Genomic DNA, 19208 nt, shown 5'->3' on the forward strand with positions numbered 1-19208 from the left:
TGTTTTGGAAACAGTAAGTTTTATTATACAAAACACAATTTTAGGTTAACACAGTCTTGGGGATTTTAAATATTTACAACCACCACCAGTTTTCTGGAGTAAATTTCATATAGCAGCATGTCAGTGTGAGCAGGTAGCTGATAAAAATATCTGTAAAGAATCGGCACTAACCATGCAAGAAGCTGTGGCGCTTGTCAGAGGCGGCCTCTGCTCCAGGGAGGCTGGGGTCTAGTTCGCTAACATATCATTGAGGCAACAGCCAGTCTGCGCATCCTTCAGAAGCGTATTGACCACATCATAGAACTTGTTATCATAAGCCAACCTGTAGTACGTGTAGATATCCTCACAGTACGTGAGCAATTTCTTCAGATTTTTCAAAGCCCCATCAGTAGGTGGGTGTTGTTTAACTCTGAAAAGAATTGTATGTATAATTGAAATAGAAAGGCTTCACAAGACCCGTAAAAACTACAGAACCTGCAAGAATTTCTTAAAAAGAGGTTGTGCTCAACTTAAACATTTTATTCTTTTAGTAGTTTGCTCTGATTGATTAATTTAAAAAAAAAGATACGATCGGACCAGCCCCAAGGGACCCTAATTATCTGGCTCCATAAATACAGTAGATGCAGTGCTACATCTACAATAGGCTTGAGAAAGAAACTAAACCTAGATCTCAAGTTCCTATATACTCCTTCATCACATACAAGCTTGTAACAGCACTAAGACTGCCATTAAACATGCAGTTGCTCCTCTAAAGTAGCCTGGGGAAAAGAAAGTTCTGATTTGACCACAGAATTACTTACTTCTTGGCAATCTCCTCAAATATGCTGGGCTTCAGTGGTCTTTGTTGTTTAAATTCTTCTAAGTAAGTGAAGTCTCCCTTGGTGATCACTTGTTGATACAGAACTTCAGCCCAGTCTGGAACAAAGTCGTAAGCCTCAGCCACAATAGCTGCCTGCAGGGGGAACAGATGCTGGAGTTACTGAGCAGGAAAGAGGTTATTCTTGCGCAGAAGCATTCCTAGACTTAGAATACTTAAAATACTCTACGTCTGCTTGGCCCATCTCTTGATGCTGTTCTTGAGAGCTGCTGTATTACAGAGAAATACAAGGGAACAAGGCGTCAGGGTGGGTGTGGTTTTTTTAAAAGCCCTTTTCTTTCTCATTTCCAAATGTACCAAATGATGGATGCCAATTTAGACTAGATATCAGGGGCCCTGTGTAGATTCACAGCGGCACGAGAACCACTGGATGGCGAAGGTCCCGGCTGCGCGATGCAGCCAGCCAGCAAGGACTGCTACAAACATCTGCCCGCACCAGGACTGTGCTTGCATCCCATCTGCAGCAACACCGTGGGGTAAATTACAGCACTTGGTGGCTACGTGGGAGAGCGGAGCATTACGCTTGCAGGAGCAGAGTGCTTAGGTACCTGCTGTTTAAAACAAGCATTTTCAGAAAAAGCAACAGCTGAGGAAGCCGAGCCTACCTGATAGAATCTAGGCAAGGACATGATGGAGTCCATCAGGCTCTGTCTGCTCAGGTTGATCAGCATAGTGCTCTGACCAGTGTTGAGGAAGTGCAGCTGGAGCGTTATCAGCTTGGTTAGCCGACTGCAGCGCAGGGACTGGCGAACACAGGAGTCCTACTCAATAAATCAAAGACAAACACAAGCTTCTGAAGCATGTTTCTAGCAGAAAGCAGTAAACATTCCTGAAAGCAACATTGGGTCCAGACTTGTCTAGTAGTATTTCATCTTTTAGATCACTGCAGTTCTATCATTAAACCATATTTCGTTAGTTTTAAATGAAGCTTTGCTCACCACAAATGCTTTCATCATAATCACACCAGTTTTTAAACATTCTTTATAATATCGTTCTATTCGTGCCAGTTAAGCTCATAGTCACTCCTCTAAAACCGCAGAACGTAACCGTAACCCTAGATGTTAAAGCCAGAACAGGGAACAGGATACAAGAGTGTTGCTGTGATACGGCGGAGCTGACGCAGCAGGATGATTCCCTTGCTCCTTTTCTGCTGGGACAGGATTCTGCACCCCCTCCCTAATGTGCTCCCAATGCTGTACCAAAGTCATACAATTCCAGCTCATTTTACCTTAGAATAACTTTCTGCTGCATCAATAAACAGAGTCAGGGCTTTCATCAGCAGTTTCTTTAAATTTGGAATGTCCTGAAGAGACTCCTCTGAAATGGGGAAAAAATTTGATAACCAATTATTTATAAAGGTGACAAAGTTAGTTACAAAAATACCTCCTGGTACCAAGTCTGTTGCTCGTGTTGCTTCAGAAAACAACAAAAGACTCAGGAAAAAATCCTCATATTAAAAAAGTGCAAAGAAATGGCAATGCCTGTTCAGTTAATGGACCAGAGCTATTGCTGGAACTTGGTCAAGTGATAGAAGAACGGAAAAGAAATCCAAATCATACATTTGTGGTAGATACAAGCACAGACTACTGCCAGATAAATTCAGAAAATCATTTGGCATAGCTTCTGGTTTAGTTGCCGTTACAGTACTGGCTAACTCTCCCCACCATTCTCCCAGCTGTACAGAACTAAGTTTAGATGTTCGCAAGTTATCTTGCACAAACATAAAACCCCCAACACTTTATATACACACCCTCTATAAAACCCCACTGTGTCACATGCTGTGAAAGTGAGGAAAACATGCGTGTGTCTTTACCTCCTCCCATGCACAGTACCACAGGAACACTACAGTATGGTAAGAGCCAAAAATCTCACCTCTTTGAAAAATACCAGAGCAGCCGGATAAACCGTTAAGTAGAAGAATGCCCCAAGCCTGGCAAACAGGACCCTCCTTGCAGCCAGCAAAAGTTTAATGGATTTTACCAGGACAACACAGGCAATCAAAACTACATTTACCCATCGTGTCTCCCTTCTTAAAGAAACTTGCTTGTATTTCTCAGTTTTGCAGCTTCTACTCACCCCATGGCTGAGATTCAATGAGTTTAAGCTGTATGCAAGCAGCAGCCTCATGATTCTCTCCAATTTCTCGGCACATACTGAAGCAAAGGGCTATCATGTTGTGCTTTTCACTGTCTCCTGGGCGACAACGTTTGATGTAATCCAGCAGAGCTGTCTTCAGCGTCCCGCTCTGGTCAGATGAAGGAGTATCAGATTAAGATTTGAAGAGGTTTTTTCCTAATTCACATTTTGGTACCCACAAGCAAATCTCTTCTCGTACAATTTTACAAAAAGTGATTGTTACACTCTGAGGTTTCTCCATACTGGTTTAAAACAATGGCAGTATCATACTTGGGCTTAACTACATTGTGTCAGGTAAGAAAAACTAACACCTGTGCATTTATTTATTTACATACAAATGTCAAAACTGACGTTTGTTTACAACTTCATTTATGTTACAATAAAGCTATAAATATGATTTTAAAAAACCCATGAAACCTTAACTGGATGTCAAACCAAAGCAGGACATGAAAGCTCTTAAGTAACTTTCTCAAGCTTGAAGCTTCAACGTTGCTCTTGTTGTAGCACTGAACTAACTAGAAAAAACTGGTTAAACTAAAACCAGAATAAAACCCAGAATTAATTTATTACCATGAAACTTGACTAACACTTCCTACACCCCAGTAATTAAAATCCCCAGGTAATTCCACCTTGTGTAAATATCCATTTCTGATGTAGCCACACAGTTCTCTGAAAGTTTCTCCCTTTTACACCCCTCCACTTACTGGGTCTAATTTCTTTCTCATGAGCACTTCAAAATAGTGTTTCTCATGCAGCAGCTCAAATATATAGGTCATTTCATTGTATCGGCCAATTCCAGTGAGAAGACGAACCTGTGGAAATAACAGTGTAAGTATGAAGCTCAAAGCAAGCAGAAAAATCCTCTCAAAGCAGTCAGTGCTCTGCCAGGGAGAAGGACGCGTGAGGCCAGAGCTCCATCCTCACTGATACAGCTACAATGTTCCCTTAAAGCCACGGAGGTTTTGTTTTTAAACCAGCCTACCTCATCTTCTTTACTGTGAGGTGAAAGGACATAGTTTTACCAAGTACGAATATGGAGTGAACCTTTTAGCAATGACACCATTACAGTGGGCATGTCTCAGACTTCAGGAGTCCTTCCAAGGCAGGACTTAAAGAAGCATGACAGCCTGGCAAGACAAATCACATTTCACCAGTAGCTGAATTAGTTTGTCATTCCCATTCTGATTTACAAGGCTGTTGCTGCCTCACCATTCCACTATCTCCACCTCTCTTTCTCCAGAGAAGTCCTCTTAAGAGCTTCTTGTGATGTCAGGATCATCTCCTGTGCACGCCATACCAAACACCCACTTTCAACTCCCAGGGACAGTTACTTGCTAACGGGTACACGGAACCCTTCGTACAGCGTCTCGATAAACACGCACGGCATCCCAGACACATACCACGAGTCCGTACTCCTCATTAGGTGCCAAATGTTCATCTGTGAGAAGCCGCGCTGCTTGGAGAACTCTAGTGATTCCTTCCATGTGGCAAGTCAAGCTAAAGCAATTATGGGCCAAAATGAGCAATTCTGTAACTGAAGAACAGAAGAAGTCAGGTATTTCAGTTAATAAGCCGAGGAAGTTATTATGATGCCCCTCTCCAGAAGTGATGCCACCTCTGCAGAGAACACGTAACCCCTCCAGTTACAAAGAGCAGAACTGGATTAGAAAATTGAGCTATTACAGTTCTGTCCTATGCAATTTTAAGAAGTAACAGTTTCTGTAACAGTATGCATTCAGTCTGGCTTCTCATCTGTGGAAAAGTCTGGGATTTTTTTGGATCATCTTCTGAAACATTATTTTATTCCACACACAAAACTTCCAACCTCCTCCACCAAAAGCTGATTGACAAATGTCTAATAATACATCAGCACTCCAGTACTACCAGTCAGCTTTGCATCTGAAAAAGGAAGCCACAGGTTTTGCATCTGGGTTTGAAAATTCATTCATAAATTCCATACACTAAATAAATGAGTTAAACCAGCACATCACACAATCCTTTTTCCGCGGAAGGCCTAATCTAACACTGTAAAGCAACTGGGACACAGTGGAGTCCCAGACCTCACTCTCAGCACCACGCAATTCACTTCAGAAAAGCAGCAGTAGTATTACTTGAGCTGGTACACAATGTATTCAAAAATGCAGATTTTTAAAAGAACGCTGCTAATGGCATAAACCTTTACAACATTTTGAAACAAACCAGTTGTACCTCTACCTGTAAAAAGGTACTCCAGCAGAGAGCCCATTCCAAGAGAGGGAGGGTCCTCAAGCACAATTTGGTAATTCCTAACACTGTTTCCTCACAGTCTCTTCCTTGCTTTAGTCAGTCACAGAGGAAAATACTAATATTCACCCTTATATTACTTAACCAGACAAAGTAAGGGCTGAGTTAAGATCTGACAACAGGACAAATGTGTTAGGGACTTAACGATTACATGGAACATGCTCTTTTTAATTACTTTTCTCACAAAGGTTTTCCACATTTCCAGTATTATAGCTGGATTCTAATGGAACACTTTAAACATTAACTTCAGCCACACCTTTGCTTCCCCAGAATGTGTTCTAGAAGATGCTCTTTCCTCACCACTCTGACCAAAATAGCATTGCAAGTTCTGCCCACATTAATACTCACGAGAGAACTCGCACCAAAATCTGCCCCTCGTTCATTTTCCTCAGAGATGAGCTGCCCATAATGAATCCTCTTTAAAAACAGTTTAAACTAGCAGTTTGCCACTGGTAGTTAGTGGCAAAACGCTACCCAAGTACCTTGGTTATGTTTTATAAACTCATTGGCAACATCTCCATAGTATATAAAGCTACAAAGTGTAAAATGGTCTTCAGTGACAAAACATCTAGAAAGTCAGTTTAATAAATGGATAAAGAAAGCAATTTCTAATTGTGATTAATATGAAGAAAGTCACAACACCCTCCTTCTATAACATCTAACCACAAAAGGTCAGGTAACTCACTGACTGCATTTTTCAGCTGTTGGCACAAAAAAATGTGGTTTGTTTGGTAAGTAAACCAATGCAACACTTAAGGAATATGCTTAATCTAAATTATACCTCTACCCAAATCCAAACCTAACAATACTGTGCATGTACTATTAATTTAATATCAAATTTGAGATCAGTAACAGATGCTTCCATCAGCATTGCTTTTATTCTTTGTGATGTGACTTGAAACCAAGTAATGCCATGTTTAGTAACACACTATTTACTTACTGCATGACAGTTCCCCACGTGGTACAGAGGAAATTTTATCCAGCAACTTCATGCCAACCAACGTATGATCCTGGCACAGCTTAGCAAGCTGTAGGAACGCCTGACTCTCAGCTGCAGGGTTCAAAACCTGCTTCTGTCCTGCGTCCACAGAGAGAGAGTTATGTCACAAGTGCTAATTGTTCAGGAGAGATCAGCTATGTTAACAGAAAAAAGCCCAAACCAACCAATTTAACTTCATTCAGACTGACCCAGGGCTTGGGACTACAATTCTAAAGACACTTGTCATTTTACTGCTTAAATTTAAGAATCAGGTACTACTACTTCGCCAGTTCAATCCAATGAAATTCTACTGAACAACCGTATTGCTACTGTAATTACACCTACAATTTCACAAATGCAGTAGGCTACTGCTGCTGAGAAAAGAACATTTTTCTCTTCCTTACAGAACACAATTCTAACCCATCCCTTGAAGTGGCTCCGATTCATACTCCTCCAGGAACCAGTTCCACTCACAAACTCAACAGAAAACTCTTCTATTCTGGATCTGTTTTCTGCTGCGTAGTAAGCTGACCCTTCTGAAGGAGGCACACCAAATAGTCTGAGCTAACCAAGTAAACCGGCACAAGGGTAGCGGCAAAAGTGAGGGACAGCACAGTGGAAGGCAGCTGGAGCAGAGGAGAGCAGACCTGGGCTCAGGAATCTCCACCTGATGGCTCTGTTTCTCCTGAAACTTCGTGGTTGATGTTGTGGCAAAGTAGAAGTTACTCAAAGAGAGAAGTCCCCCAGATAAACTTCTGCTGTTTTGAGAAACATCCCTCATTTCACAAAGGAAAAAAACAAAAGGGAAGATGATCTTTTGGCCATGCTTTACACAAATAAATGAACACGAGTCTTTCCAAGTCAGATGACATGGGGCTGCAAAGATCATGATTAAACAAACCCAAATCACCCCGTTTTTAAAAAAACCCAAAACATTAGATCTACATCCATAAAAAATAAAACCTTAACTACTGCAACACCACACTGGACACAAAAATAACTAAAAATAAACATTTGTACAAAACCTTACATAAGGTGTACTAGGTTTACAACTTTGTACAACAGCTGCCCAAACATTACTGACTATAACTGGTACTCAAGTATCTCGAGAGCAAAGACTGTTTTTCAGACACACAAATACTACACTTAGAAACCAAAACCACTAAAATATAAGATCAAACCTCTCTACTACCTTTCCCTTCTGAAGATGCCAATAATTCCTGCATGATTTCTTCAGCCACTAGCTCTGCCACAGTTTCAGGCTGGAGACCCTGTGTGGTCATGAATGCCTGGGCTTTCCTGCACCTGTCCGGCTGATGGGATGACAGAATTGCTCGAAGCACTTTTTCAGGGTCGTGGGCTGAGATTTCACTGTAGGAGCAGTTCAATTCCTAAGAAACACACATACAGTCAGAAGATTCTACACAGCAAAAATTCCAGTCCAGAACATACACTGACCTGCAGTATCTCTTCTTAATGATGAGCTGATGCAAGAGGGGAGTGCTGGAGAAGCAGACAAAAACCACAAACATAGTCTGTACTTGTATCAGTTAACAGTGCCTTCATCTTTATATCTTTGGTATTAATGTTCTCCAAATCAGGATGGCATGTGAGTACTTTGTATTTGAAGTTAAATACACACAGAGCTGTTGCCATGGACAGAGATGCTTTCCCAAACCAAATATAAACCTTAACACTTAAAATACCTACAAGCAAAACAGGAATATTTCCTCCCAAACACTTCATTGTGTTTTACTGCATAAGTCTTACTTATGAGGTTCCTTTCCCTCTTCTTTTCTCCTCCTTCTTTTCTCTTCCATATCACAAACTCTCAGTGAAACAGATACAGTAGTTTTTACATTTGGAAGAAGAGCTGGTGAGGCTCTGTAAAGGCTCTGCTGTAACATATTACAGCTTTACAAATTAATCAAAAAATGTACCTCATAACCACAATGATCAACTCTTAATTCAAAAGTATGGACATCCAGCTTCAGGCAAGAAGTATACAGACGGTATAAAAGGAAACAAGCCAATCCTACGACTGCTTCTTAGTAGCTCAGACCTAAAGCACTCACTCTGCATATTCAAAGCATGAAAAATTCTGTAGGAAAATCTAAGAACCTCTGTGATAAGGATGACACTAATATTTTCAGCACACACACTGCTGTGTTTATGCAGAAAAAAACTAATTAACGTTCCAAAAATACAGACCAAGTACCATGGAAAGGGGTTCTGTACCCTAAAAAAGTGTTCAGCAGCACCCTCTGGAGAAGAAGCAGAGGTGGGCTGCCAGCAAGCACGAAGGTCAAGGAGCAGAGAGGCAGTAAACAACAATCTGCTACTTCTATCACTGTCTGGGTCAAACCACTTGGAACTTATTAGCCACTCCTCTGAGCAGCCTCTGGGTAAAGAGCTGCCACTGCGTGGAGCCTGCAGAGCACTTCTGTGCTAAAACTTCCAAGGCAGCTGCTATCTCCGTCTGCTTCTGGGTTGGTGTTGATTATGAAGGCATCCCACAACAAAGGCCTAAAGGAAAGTGCTAGATGAACAACATATGCTTGAAAGAGTATAAAAAAAGCACATCAAAGAGACGCAGGCTGAAATCTGGCTTAGTGGAGTCAGGGGTAGGGGTCTGGGGAGTCTGAGAGTTGAGTTCATTTCAACACTTCATGCCTAGGAAGCATCTGGCCATTTTTCCACACACAAGACTTGGTAATTTCACCCTCTGGAGCTTGTTTCAGGCACCTGATGAGTACTTTCACCCCTCTTTTTCCTTTCCTCCACAAACTTCCACAGTACAGCTTGACACAAACCACTTGTTTCTTCAATAACGCTACTAGACACATACCTTAGAAAGTTCGTACAAACAGAGAACCTGTCTGCAGTAGTTTCTCCCGTGGACACATTCATCTGTGAGAGCCTTCAGACTGGTAATGACTTGATCATCTAGAGACGGAGACATGATGTGTGTCCAGTCTTCTAAGCTTGATGCTGGAAAAAAACCCACTATAAATTCCTTTCTCATAAAGACAGGTAACACCAACAAGCCTTAAACTTGGAGCAAGACTCTGGAAATCTGCAGCAAATACATAAAACTTGCTCAGTCTTTGAAAACTGAACTTGATACTTGTGATTTTTTAAAATTCTTTTCAAGTTTTAGAGTACAAACAATATGACAGAACACAAATAAGCCAAAATATCCACAATGGTATCTCAGATGTAAAATTCCTCAGTGTGAGAGCACAAGGGTTCAGCAGTCTTTCTGATGGCTTAGGCTTCATTTATTCTCTTCTATTTCTATTAAGCTCTATACACATTAGTATTAGAAAGCAATGTTCCAGCTGAGAGCTTTCTCATTCCGACTTCATAAATATGCACAGAGTACTTCATAGATAAACATTATCAGGCTTGGCCTTGCTATTAATAAGACACGCTAAGTTCTTTATAAGGTACAAATAATTCAGAGAAATACATTAATTAATGCATTTCCTTATTTCAGCTCCAGAAACACACTCAAGATTTACTAGAGTGTGTATTCCGAAAGCAAGAACATAGATTAAGTTCAGTGCTACTTTACTGGAACAGAATTGGGAACTATAAAGAATGAACAGCTAAGAGACTACAGAAACTGTATACAGAAACACCCTGCCTCAAGCACCTACGAGCAACGTGTATTACAAGGCTTAAAATTCCTTTCACTAGAGGATTTAAGAACCAAGAAGATAACCCACTGTTGTGAAGACCTTATTTCCTGCAGAAATGTTGGGGGCAGTTAACACTAACAAAAGAGGAAGAATCCAGTGGGACGCCAACAATGGTATTACTTGTCAAGTGGCTGAATTGGTTAGTTTACTTACTGCTTGGGACTCTGCTGGGCTGAGATGCGCTGCTTTCAGATCTCTCCTCTCTTGCTGCAAGGAGAGTCTGAATATCTGTGTGTAATTTGTCTAGATCAGTCTCCCCTGCGGCGAGAGCTCTGCAATGTAATACCAGTGCAACATCTCTGCTGTAGAAATGGAAATACTGACAAACACGGCTGGCTTCGTGCACACTTCCTTCGTCAAGGAGGCATCCAATCAGAAATTTGAGTGACTCCTCCTCATCACTAGTCAAGGTCTGTTGAGACTCTCTGAATGCAAGGCCCTCTAGTTTTAAGTACTTTGGTGTGTTCAGAGCAGGAAGCTTTGAAAAAGAAAACTCCTTAGCCAAGTTATCAAAGGTAAGATCCCCGTTTGCTACAACAGGGGAGGAAAATCTCGACTTGGCCGACCCCTCATCTGCAGATAACGTTTGTTGTGCGATGCAACAAACCCAGATCTGCTTCTCTATTTCTTCTAATCTGTGCAGTGACACCGAGTCATTCTTGGCTAGCCAATGGCCAGCTAGGGTAAGCAACAGACGCCTCTCCATAATGCTGTTTATCTTCTCATGAGCTGAAGGTTCAAATACCGTGTTTGCCTGATCAATAAAAAAACAAGATGCAGCTTCGCTGGAGATGGAATTTTTCATGAAGTTGTCATTACATTTTTTCCAGAATTCAATTCTTGTCTGGTTTTGATGCCACTGTCCAATGTCCCTTAAACGATGTAGATCTCTTAGACCCTGCAAAATTCACAGAGGTTTTAAACAACGATTTTTCCAAAAAGGAAAAATCACACTAGATGGCCAGCATACTGAAAAACTGAATTTCGATTAAATGTCTTAATATGCAACAAATTCATCTATTTTTCTCACCCCATAAAACTGACTGCATAGCAAGCAAAACCAGTAAGAGAATAAGGGAATTTATACTGTCCTTTTCAGCTCAGCACTTTACAGTCAACTTGTTTTGTGTACTTGCACTGAAAATAAAAAGTGATTTGAAGAAAATTTTGTGTTTCGGGAAGGCTGAGAGGTTAACATTCTCAATACTGCCAGTAATAGGAGTATTAAGAGGTGAACACCATTACTTAACTATACTGTACCTCTTGCATAACTACGTTGTCCACAGGCAATTCAGCGAGTGCTGCTACCTCCCGAGCCAGGGAGAACATTCCTTTCTCTTGTAGCTGCTCCAGAATTGATCTGCACTCACTCTGAAATGTCTCCATATTGAAACTGGTTAGGATGGCGTGATTAATTGATATGGAGGAATCCTTCAGGGTCTCACTGAGTGCACAGAGTTTCTTCACGTAAGGGCCTGTTTCAAAAGAGTAAGAACAACTAAAGGCAGCTGGGTTTTAAACCTGAGGAAATTCTGCTACTTATTTCAGCATGCAGCCCTGCCAGAGGAGCACAGATTTGCACTCCAAAGACTCCATGGGACTGAAAATAAGCTCTAAATCCATAACTAAAATACTTCTGCGCATAATCTGTGCCCTCCTTATCAACATCTGCACATAATCATTCTCTGAGACAGACTTACACACAGTTACATTTTCACCACTGCAATTCACTGTAAGGACCAAGTCTGGTTATATAAATTTTTATACAAAAATAAATCAGAATGAATACACTTAAACATTTTCAGTCACTGAAAAGACATTGTATGTAGTCTTTAGATTAAAGGAGTAATACCATCTAACAGCAAGCTGGACTTACCATTGAGTAGAAGATTATCTGCTGCAGCAAACAGCTGTAAGAGTTTTCCTAATTCATATTCTGTTCTACATTGCTGCATCATCAATTCAAGAAGAAACAATGCTTGCGATTCCAACCATTGCACAGGTAATTCTGAGGCTGCTGCTTCATCTTCAGTTTTAAGCTGTGTAGATAAAGATTTTTAGGTGTTAGGGCTCTTTTTGCAGATACATTCTGCATTTTGGTGGGAATTGCACTGGAAGTGGAAGGTGTACCAGATCTACCTCCTTTAAGAAACAATGAACTGCCATTCCCAAGGGGGCACTGAACCACTACTGATGTATGTTTGACTTTGACCTGAAAGTAGTAAATTCTATGGCCGGGTGACCACCAATTATTCCTGATAATCATGGAAGAGATAAATGATGCAAGAAGGATCAGAAACGGTCAGATAAAATAAATTGCTAGATTAATAGCCCCTGTCGCACTGCTGTATATGTTATAAGCATATCCACTATGTGAGCGGTGCATAGGGAAAAGAAACTAATGTAGCCTTAGCTTGAATTGCAGGAAGGAAAATCACTAATGACATGGAATGTTAGTTGCCAAGATATTCAGGGAACTAGAAAACTGTGATGGAAAAGAAAGAACTGAAATAATGTCTGAACACATCTGCATGAGACAAACAAGGAACACTGTGAGCACATTTTGGTCCTTTTAAAATCAACCACTAAATCAGTGTTTTGATTGAAGGGTGTTCCACTTCAGTATTCAGTTCACTGGGTCATTTTCAAAGAAAGCCTAGGCAACTACCAAAACTAAAGCAGTACCACAGACTTTTTCAGAAACTTTGAAACATTCTCAAAGTTGTCTGACTTAAATAGATATTCCTTGTAAAAGTCACTAGTTTATCAGCTCAGTATTGACTTGCTCTGATCAATATAGAATAAAGAATATTCCACACTTACCACAAATAATTAAATTTATCAACAGTGGTCCTACCTGACTCAATGCCAACCTTCAAACAGGAAACTGCTCGCACAAGGAGGATGACCTGTATTTCAGTCTGACCATATCAACTTAAAGCAAAATGATTTAGAAAAATGCACTGTGCATTTTAAATTATCAAAAACATTTTTCCATCAACTGCCAGCAATAAAAAGAATGTGTCGAGACCCACTACTTCACAAATCGGCTCCTAGATCATTCCAAGCATACCTTTTTTCAGTACTATCACATTCTGGTAAGGGAAGACCTAGGCAATGGCATTCAGAGAAAATGGATTTGCTTACCTTTGTGAGACTTTCCTGAAACTTGTCCAATTTGCTTTTAGCTTCATTGTATTTTTTACAGTTCATACATAGTTCATACATCTCCAGTATGAACAGTAAAGGGGAATCCTTTAAGACACAAAAATAGGTTATAATTCTTTCCTAAAAATACCTAAATAAACGTAGAATGTGTCTTCCTCAGTACCAGAACAATAAAGTTCTAATTTATTAAAATTGCATGCAAGATTGATATTTGATCTGCAAATTTGTAATAATTGGAAGAACTTCCATTCAAAGATTTTCTTACTTGACTAGGATTTTCAGTAGATTACACCCGGGTTATCTAGGCCACAAACAGCAAGACAGAGGGGGAATCTACAGACCATCTCCTCTCCAAGGGGATGTGGGATACATTCAAGTATACCACTAAAAAGACATCACCTTACCTTTAAAAAGAGCTGGAAGCCATTTAAAAGCGTTTTACTCTTTTGCTTTCTTAAAAAGACTTTCCAGATAACTGATAGGTCATGAAGATCCCATTTGTGATTTTCTGCTGAGTTTTGAATATGATTTGTTGCTTCAGCTCTGGTAGTATCATCCACAGTAGTAATTATCCAAACACAGAGACAATGAATAATGTTTGCATCCTGTCAAATGACACAAATGATGGTTTTATAATAGCCAGAGACAAACATCACCTCATTATATATCACTTCGTGAAACGAGCCACACCATTCACAATTACTACAAAAACCAAGGAAAAAAATAATCAATGAATGCAACCTACCTACCATTTAACACAATTACGCATAACCATCGCTTTTTTATTACTTATTCCTCTAAAAGATAAATAAATAAATAATTTCATCAATACTCACTGGGAAACATGCTGCTAAAACACTCAGAATGGGAGCGTGCTTTCTCAGTCCTTCAGTCAAAAGGTAACATGAAGGGTTTGAGTTCCCCTGACATTGAAAAAGGATTTGAAAGAGACTATCTGCATATTTGCTCTTGAACACACTGGCAGCACTGTTTTCAGGACTCCCTGTATCAGGACACAAAAATGATAACTTCTCCAACGCCAGCATCAAGTGATCTTGTAAGTTGGGAGTGAAATCTTGAAGGATAGAAATGACCTAGGAAAACAGAACCAAAAGCATCTCTACAGAGAGAGATCCAAAGAGAACAGGGGGGAAGGACTGAAGCATTAAATACACAGAAAAGAAATAAAACATACTTCGAATTTGATTTTTCAGATTAATTCTGGACACCTAGAGAGGAAAAAGTGTTCTGTAGCTGTGAATTATTCTAATAAAATATTGAAGCTCTTCCTTTTACGTGAAGCTAAAAGGCCTCCTAGAGACACTCATTTTTTTCATCTCTCTTGTACTCCTAAGAACATAACATGAAAACTGTCTAGTTAGTTGCTGTTGTATAATTATGTATTTTTCAAGACAACAATGAAGAGATGCAAGTTAAAATCCTAGGCCTGCTAAGTATCATCTTACCCGGAATTTTACAGTTAGCTTCCTCACATTACTTCTCCCAAATTGCTTTTAATTTTTACATATTGGTAAAATATTTTATGTTCAAAACAAAAAATGAAAGATTTGGATTTTCAAAAGCCTAAGTATCTTTTACACAGAAATAGGTGTAAGTTTTGAAAGGAAAGATGAGTGACTTTACTAAAACTTACATTGAACATATGGTAACTCTCCAATAAAAAAACCCCAACGGCTAATTTATTTTAAATTAAACTTAAAAACAGTATGAGTATGCCATAATTTTAACTAAATTTACAATGAACATTAAGTCCCTTTTTGGCAAATACTTTTGTCTCCAATTCACTTCAAAGAAACACTCAAATCACTCCTCTCTGCGAATTGTTTTCTCCACTACTGATTTATAACATCACATATGATTTTTCCAAATGGGATTTCTCTCCCCCTCATCTTCTGCTTTAATAGTTAGCTCTCACGCTCTTAGAAGCATATTATTATATCTGCTGAACAGCCAAGTCCCTCTGCAGTCAATTTCCTTTGTCTTGCGTTTGCTCTCTCTTGGTATGTGAAAAGCTAAGAAGAAAAGTTGGGAAATCCAGCTGTAAGAGAAGGGCTATTGTATTCAGAGCATATCAAGCATCCTGAGACAATTTCTAACTCCATGGAAACTGATGAGGCTTCCATTTTATGTTGTCTCCACAATGTGGAGTCTTGTAAAAAAACTGTGTTTTTTCCTCCCTTTACTTTTTTCTTTTTGAACATCACAAAGAACATTCTTGATAAACTCTATCTTCACTTCAAACCATACACAGACAACTTACCTGATCTGGCTGGTAGCTGTACAGCTGGGTTTGGATGATGAACTGCAGCCAGTCGTTGGATTTGGCACATTCCTTTAGGTAAGATGTACTCAGGGCAATATTATGGAGTTTACAGAACTGCATTACCAAAGACCACTGCCTTCTAGAGTCACTAGACGTCCTGCATGGAATTTAAAGAGCTTCAGCTGTAATAAACTGGTATTTCTACAGAGATACATATATATACACACAGAGATATATATTATACATATATATGAATACACAAACGCTAAAACTCAGCCTTCAATCTCAATGTGCCAGCATAATCCTTTATATCAGGTTTTACTCACTTCTTCATTCCTTGCTGCTCAACTGCATCCCAAAAGGCTTCTTCTAAGGACAAAAGAACTGCTGCTGCTGCTGCTTTTTCACCATCAGCCAATTTTGTTAGCTTGTCAACTGTTTAAAAGAACATATTACTATTTCTGAGATGCTATTGGGGATTAGAGTAAGGGTAATATTTTCAAAAGTACCAGTAGTTTCCTTGTCGAGACAAAAAGACACCTGCGGACCTGAAGTTAGATATTTGACTTTCTAAAGTTATTCCTAGAATAAAATTAATATTCTTACAGCTTTGAACATCTGATTCACTACAGCTGTAAGGCAGTAGTTGATTGAAAATCAATTATGAAAGAGAAAAGAGATTTGGTGATGTTCCTTTGTTTAATCCTCCAGTCATATTACTACAACATTAGGCTGAACCTTACTAAATATTACACAGAGCCTTAGGCAGCTGTTCGGCAGTGTCTATTAGATATTCCTGCAATTCTGGCTGCATGTCATATCGCAGTCTTCCTGCCTTATTTGGCACGCCAGGTTCAAAACACACCTTCAAAATTAGTAAGAAGCAGGAATAAAAAAAAAGAGCAAAATTCTTAGCTCTTCAAAGGACAGGATGTTTTCACTGCATTCCTCAGAAGCTAGGCACCATCTTTCAATCCATCTCTGATTCTCTTCCCAATAAATACACAGTACCCTATTTTAAAACAAACAAAAGACACCCTTACCCAAAGATTCTCTTATTTGATTGTGCTGAGATTCTTCATTTCTAGTTCTGTAACTGAAAATTATGTTTGCAACTTTAAGATCAACCCTGAGTTTGAGGCTGTCGAGACCGAGCAATTCTAGAAAACACACACAGGCTGCTCCTACTGAAGGTACGCTGAAGAAAGAAAGAGCTAAAATGTAGGCTTCATTTCCTGCTTGCTGAATCCTGAAACAAAAACAACACCAGTTAACACATATGATTTTTAACCAATTTTCAAACACAAATATTCCCCATGCAAGCAAGTACCCACAAGGTTTACTAAACTCACAGGCTTTATTAGCCTGAAAGCCATTAACAAACCAGAAGTTTCACATGTATAAAAAAATACAGGTATGAGAATAAAGCCTCAGATGTGATAAGCAAGAGTTTGCAATTGTAACAAAAACTAAAGCAAATACATTTGATATTCTAATTGATAAAAACCATCTGTTAGCAATTTTAGTGCAAGAAGTCCCATTGCAGAGCTTACAACCCAGGCACTGCAGCATCAAAAACCCAAAACTGATTTGCACATTGCGCTAAGCAAAAAAGATACCCTAAAGGGTTCTGCAGTGCCTGGTTCATTGGTTATCTGAGATTTTTCCAGAGTAGTAATTGAAAAAATCATGCATCCTTGACTGTCTTTTAAACTGTTAAGTACTTCAGTCTACGTTAACCTGTTTTCCTTTTTGCCCAAATCTTAGCTGCTTACACAAGAGAAACTGGTTTGCATAGAAACAATGAAAAGCAAATAGTGACTCATACATAAACAAGACATTCTAGAAACAAAGTGATTTGTTCTGATGTAACTCCTATTAATTTTGAATATACTTGCTAGTAAATTTAATATATTCAAACAAGATGTGTAATTTGACCATATGCTTTTGAACACGACTTTGAAACTTCAGCCAGAAAATTTAATTCCTTCAATCACCAATACATTATTTGGCTTACTCATTTAACCAAGTAAGTATCGTCCTCAGGAAATGTCAGAGGAATGGGGCATCATTTTTCTACAAAGTGATCTAGAGGCTCAGGTCCCTGTGTTTGATATGACTGGAACATTTTTCATTCCTTGCTTTCATTGCGCAGATTTTGAGGCAATTCAAAATAAAGCTCACCTTCTTTTAGGTGATATTTGATTACTATCCTACTTGATGCTAGACTGAATAGACTCCTAGGACACCTACAATTTTTAGTGACACAATGCACACCACTTGTTTGCTGTTGGGGAGGATGAATGTTATTCTATGTGCTAGATGATAACTTCAAAAGAACCATCTGACTGTCATGTTTGAGAAGACTTACAACTGTTTGGGGGATTTGCTCTTTACTAACTGCTGGACCAAAAATGTACCAAAAGCAAACGATGGACGTCCATGGTGCAAATAGTACAAAAAATCCAGTCGTTCCATGACAGCATATTTGTTCACCAGTTCAGGTGATGAAAAATGAGGAAAGTCACTTGACGCATCTAGAAAGAATATTATTATTAGGAGCTGATAAACAGTTGAATTAAACACAGAAAATGGCTTTCAGCTACAGAACATGAGATGACAATCCAATACCTCGCTTCTTGTTCCAATTCAAATCCCAGCATACCCAAACCCCACTGAAATTCCAATTCTCGTTGTAAAATCAGAAATCTGGATCACTTCTTAGGTGCTCAACTTGCTTTTAAAGGAAAATATTGCTTTTCTATCTCATCAGACATTTTGAAAAAAAATCTTCTGTAAAGAGCTTAATGGAAAAAGGTAACCTATCTAGGATTTAATTTCAAAACAAAATTTTAGTAAATTGCACTATTTTTTTTTTGGTAAAGGAAATGGCCTTTTGAATAGGTTTATCTGCCAAATGATTCCACTGGGAGGTACTTTATCCTAGGTGCTCAGACTAGACAAGCACATAAAACTTGAAAAGTAACATACCTGATACAGCAAGAGTATTTGTTGACTGCCAGCCAAATAATTTTGTGGGATCAAAGGGCACTAATGACTGAAAAGATTAGAAACAAAATATGTTGAGACAGCTTAAGCTTTTCACGTCAGACCAGACTTTAGACTATTTTAGGAAGCTATGGTAGCAGGCAATCAGGAACAGCCTGTGCTGATACCAAGCAGTGATGTATCTTGTGCAGTTCTCTCTTGTATTTATCTACTCCGTAGGATCAGAATACAAACAAATGCAAGGCATGGCTTAGACTTTGGTCTAACGAAATAGGGAAAGAACATGCTTATGTCTTTTGCTAAACTGTGATCCTAGCAAGGTTAACACTTCCTAATAATGAATAATTTGTAGCATTTCTTCCCACTTTCACTTTACCTTATACCACATTTCTGAAGTAAAAGGCATTTGCCCAGAAATGTGTGATGACATTCCATGAGACACTATCCTTTAATTCTAAATTTCAATTTCCCTTAGACAAGTAAAAACATTTTAACTTTTATAAAACTAAACAACCTGCCCACTGAACACTGAAAGAGTATCACTTCTCTGACATTCCAGAGCTGCTGAAGTTAAACACTGCAGACGCCTTTACGTGTCTGGGGGAGCAGGGGGAAGCCAGACTCACAGTAGATACCATTTTAAAAAATTATTCAGAATGAAGCCATAAACCTTAGCTCCAAATTAAGGATTCCAAGGAAACGACATATGGTCCCCACCCTCCAGCCTTTAGCTGAAAACCAGCTCCTCTTAGTTTACTTTTGTTCTGC

General features: G+C 39.3%; 1 protein-coding gene across 2 annotated transcripts in view; it reads right to left on the reverse strand.

Moving 5' to 3' along the window:
- Positions 1–19208, reverse strand: part of SPG11 (SPG11 vesicle trafficking associated, spatacsin) — a 35589-nt gene continuing 16381 nt past the window's right edge. For both annotated transcript variants that reach the window (XM_037396251.1, XM_037396250.1), the window contains exons 20-40: positions 18423–18489; positions 17803–17968; positions 16475–16680; positions 15758–15866; positions 15429–15588; positions 13984–14241; positions 13552–13752; positions 13127–13234; positions 11856–12018; positions 11240–11454; positions 10133–10877; positions 9124–9266; positions 7468–7666; positions 6237–6374; positions 4414–4547; positions 3718–3825; positions 2954–3122; positions 2106–2194; positions 1483–1638; positions 801–952; positions 1–409 (exon numbers count right to left, since the gene is read on the reverse strand). In XM_037396251.1, the coding sequence (XP_037252148.1) occupies positions 229–409; positions 801–952; positions 1483–1638; positions 2106–2194; positions 2954–3122; positions 3718–3825; positions 4414–4547; positions 6237–6374; positions 7468–7666; positions 9124–9266; positions 10133–10877; positions 11240–11454; positions 11856–12018; positions 13127–13234; positions 13552–13752; positions 13984–14241; positions 15429–15588; positions 15758–15866; positions 16475–16680; positions 17803–17968; positions 18423–18489 (3867 nt within the window). In that variant the 3' untranslated portion in view covers positions 1–228. The remainder of the gene's footprint in view (positions 410–800; positions 953–1482; positions 1639–2105; positions 2195–2953; positions 3123–3717; positions 3826–4413; positions 4548–6236; positions 6375–7467; positions 7667–9123; positions 9267–10132; positions 10878–11239; positions 11455–11855; positions 12019–13126; positions 13235–13551; positions 13753–13983; positions 14242–15428; positions 15589–15757; positions 15867–16474; positions 16681–17802; positions 17969–18422; positions 18490–19208) is intronic.

The sequence above is a fragment of the Falco rusticolus genome, chromosome 7 (assembly GCF_015220075.1).
Source record: "Falco rusticolus isolate bFalRus1 chromosome 7, bFalRus1.pri, whole genome shotgun sequence".
NCBI lineage: Eukaryota > Metazoa > Chordata > Aves > Falconiformes > Falconidae > Falco > Falco rusticolus.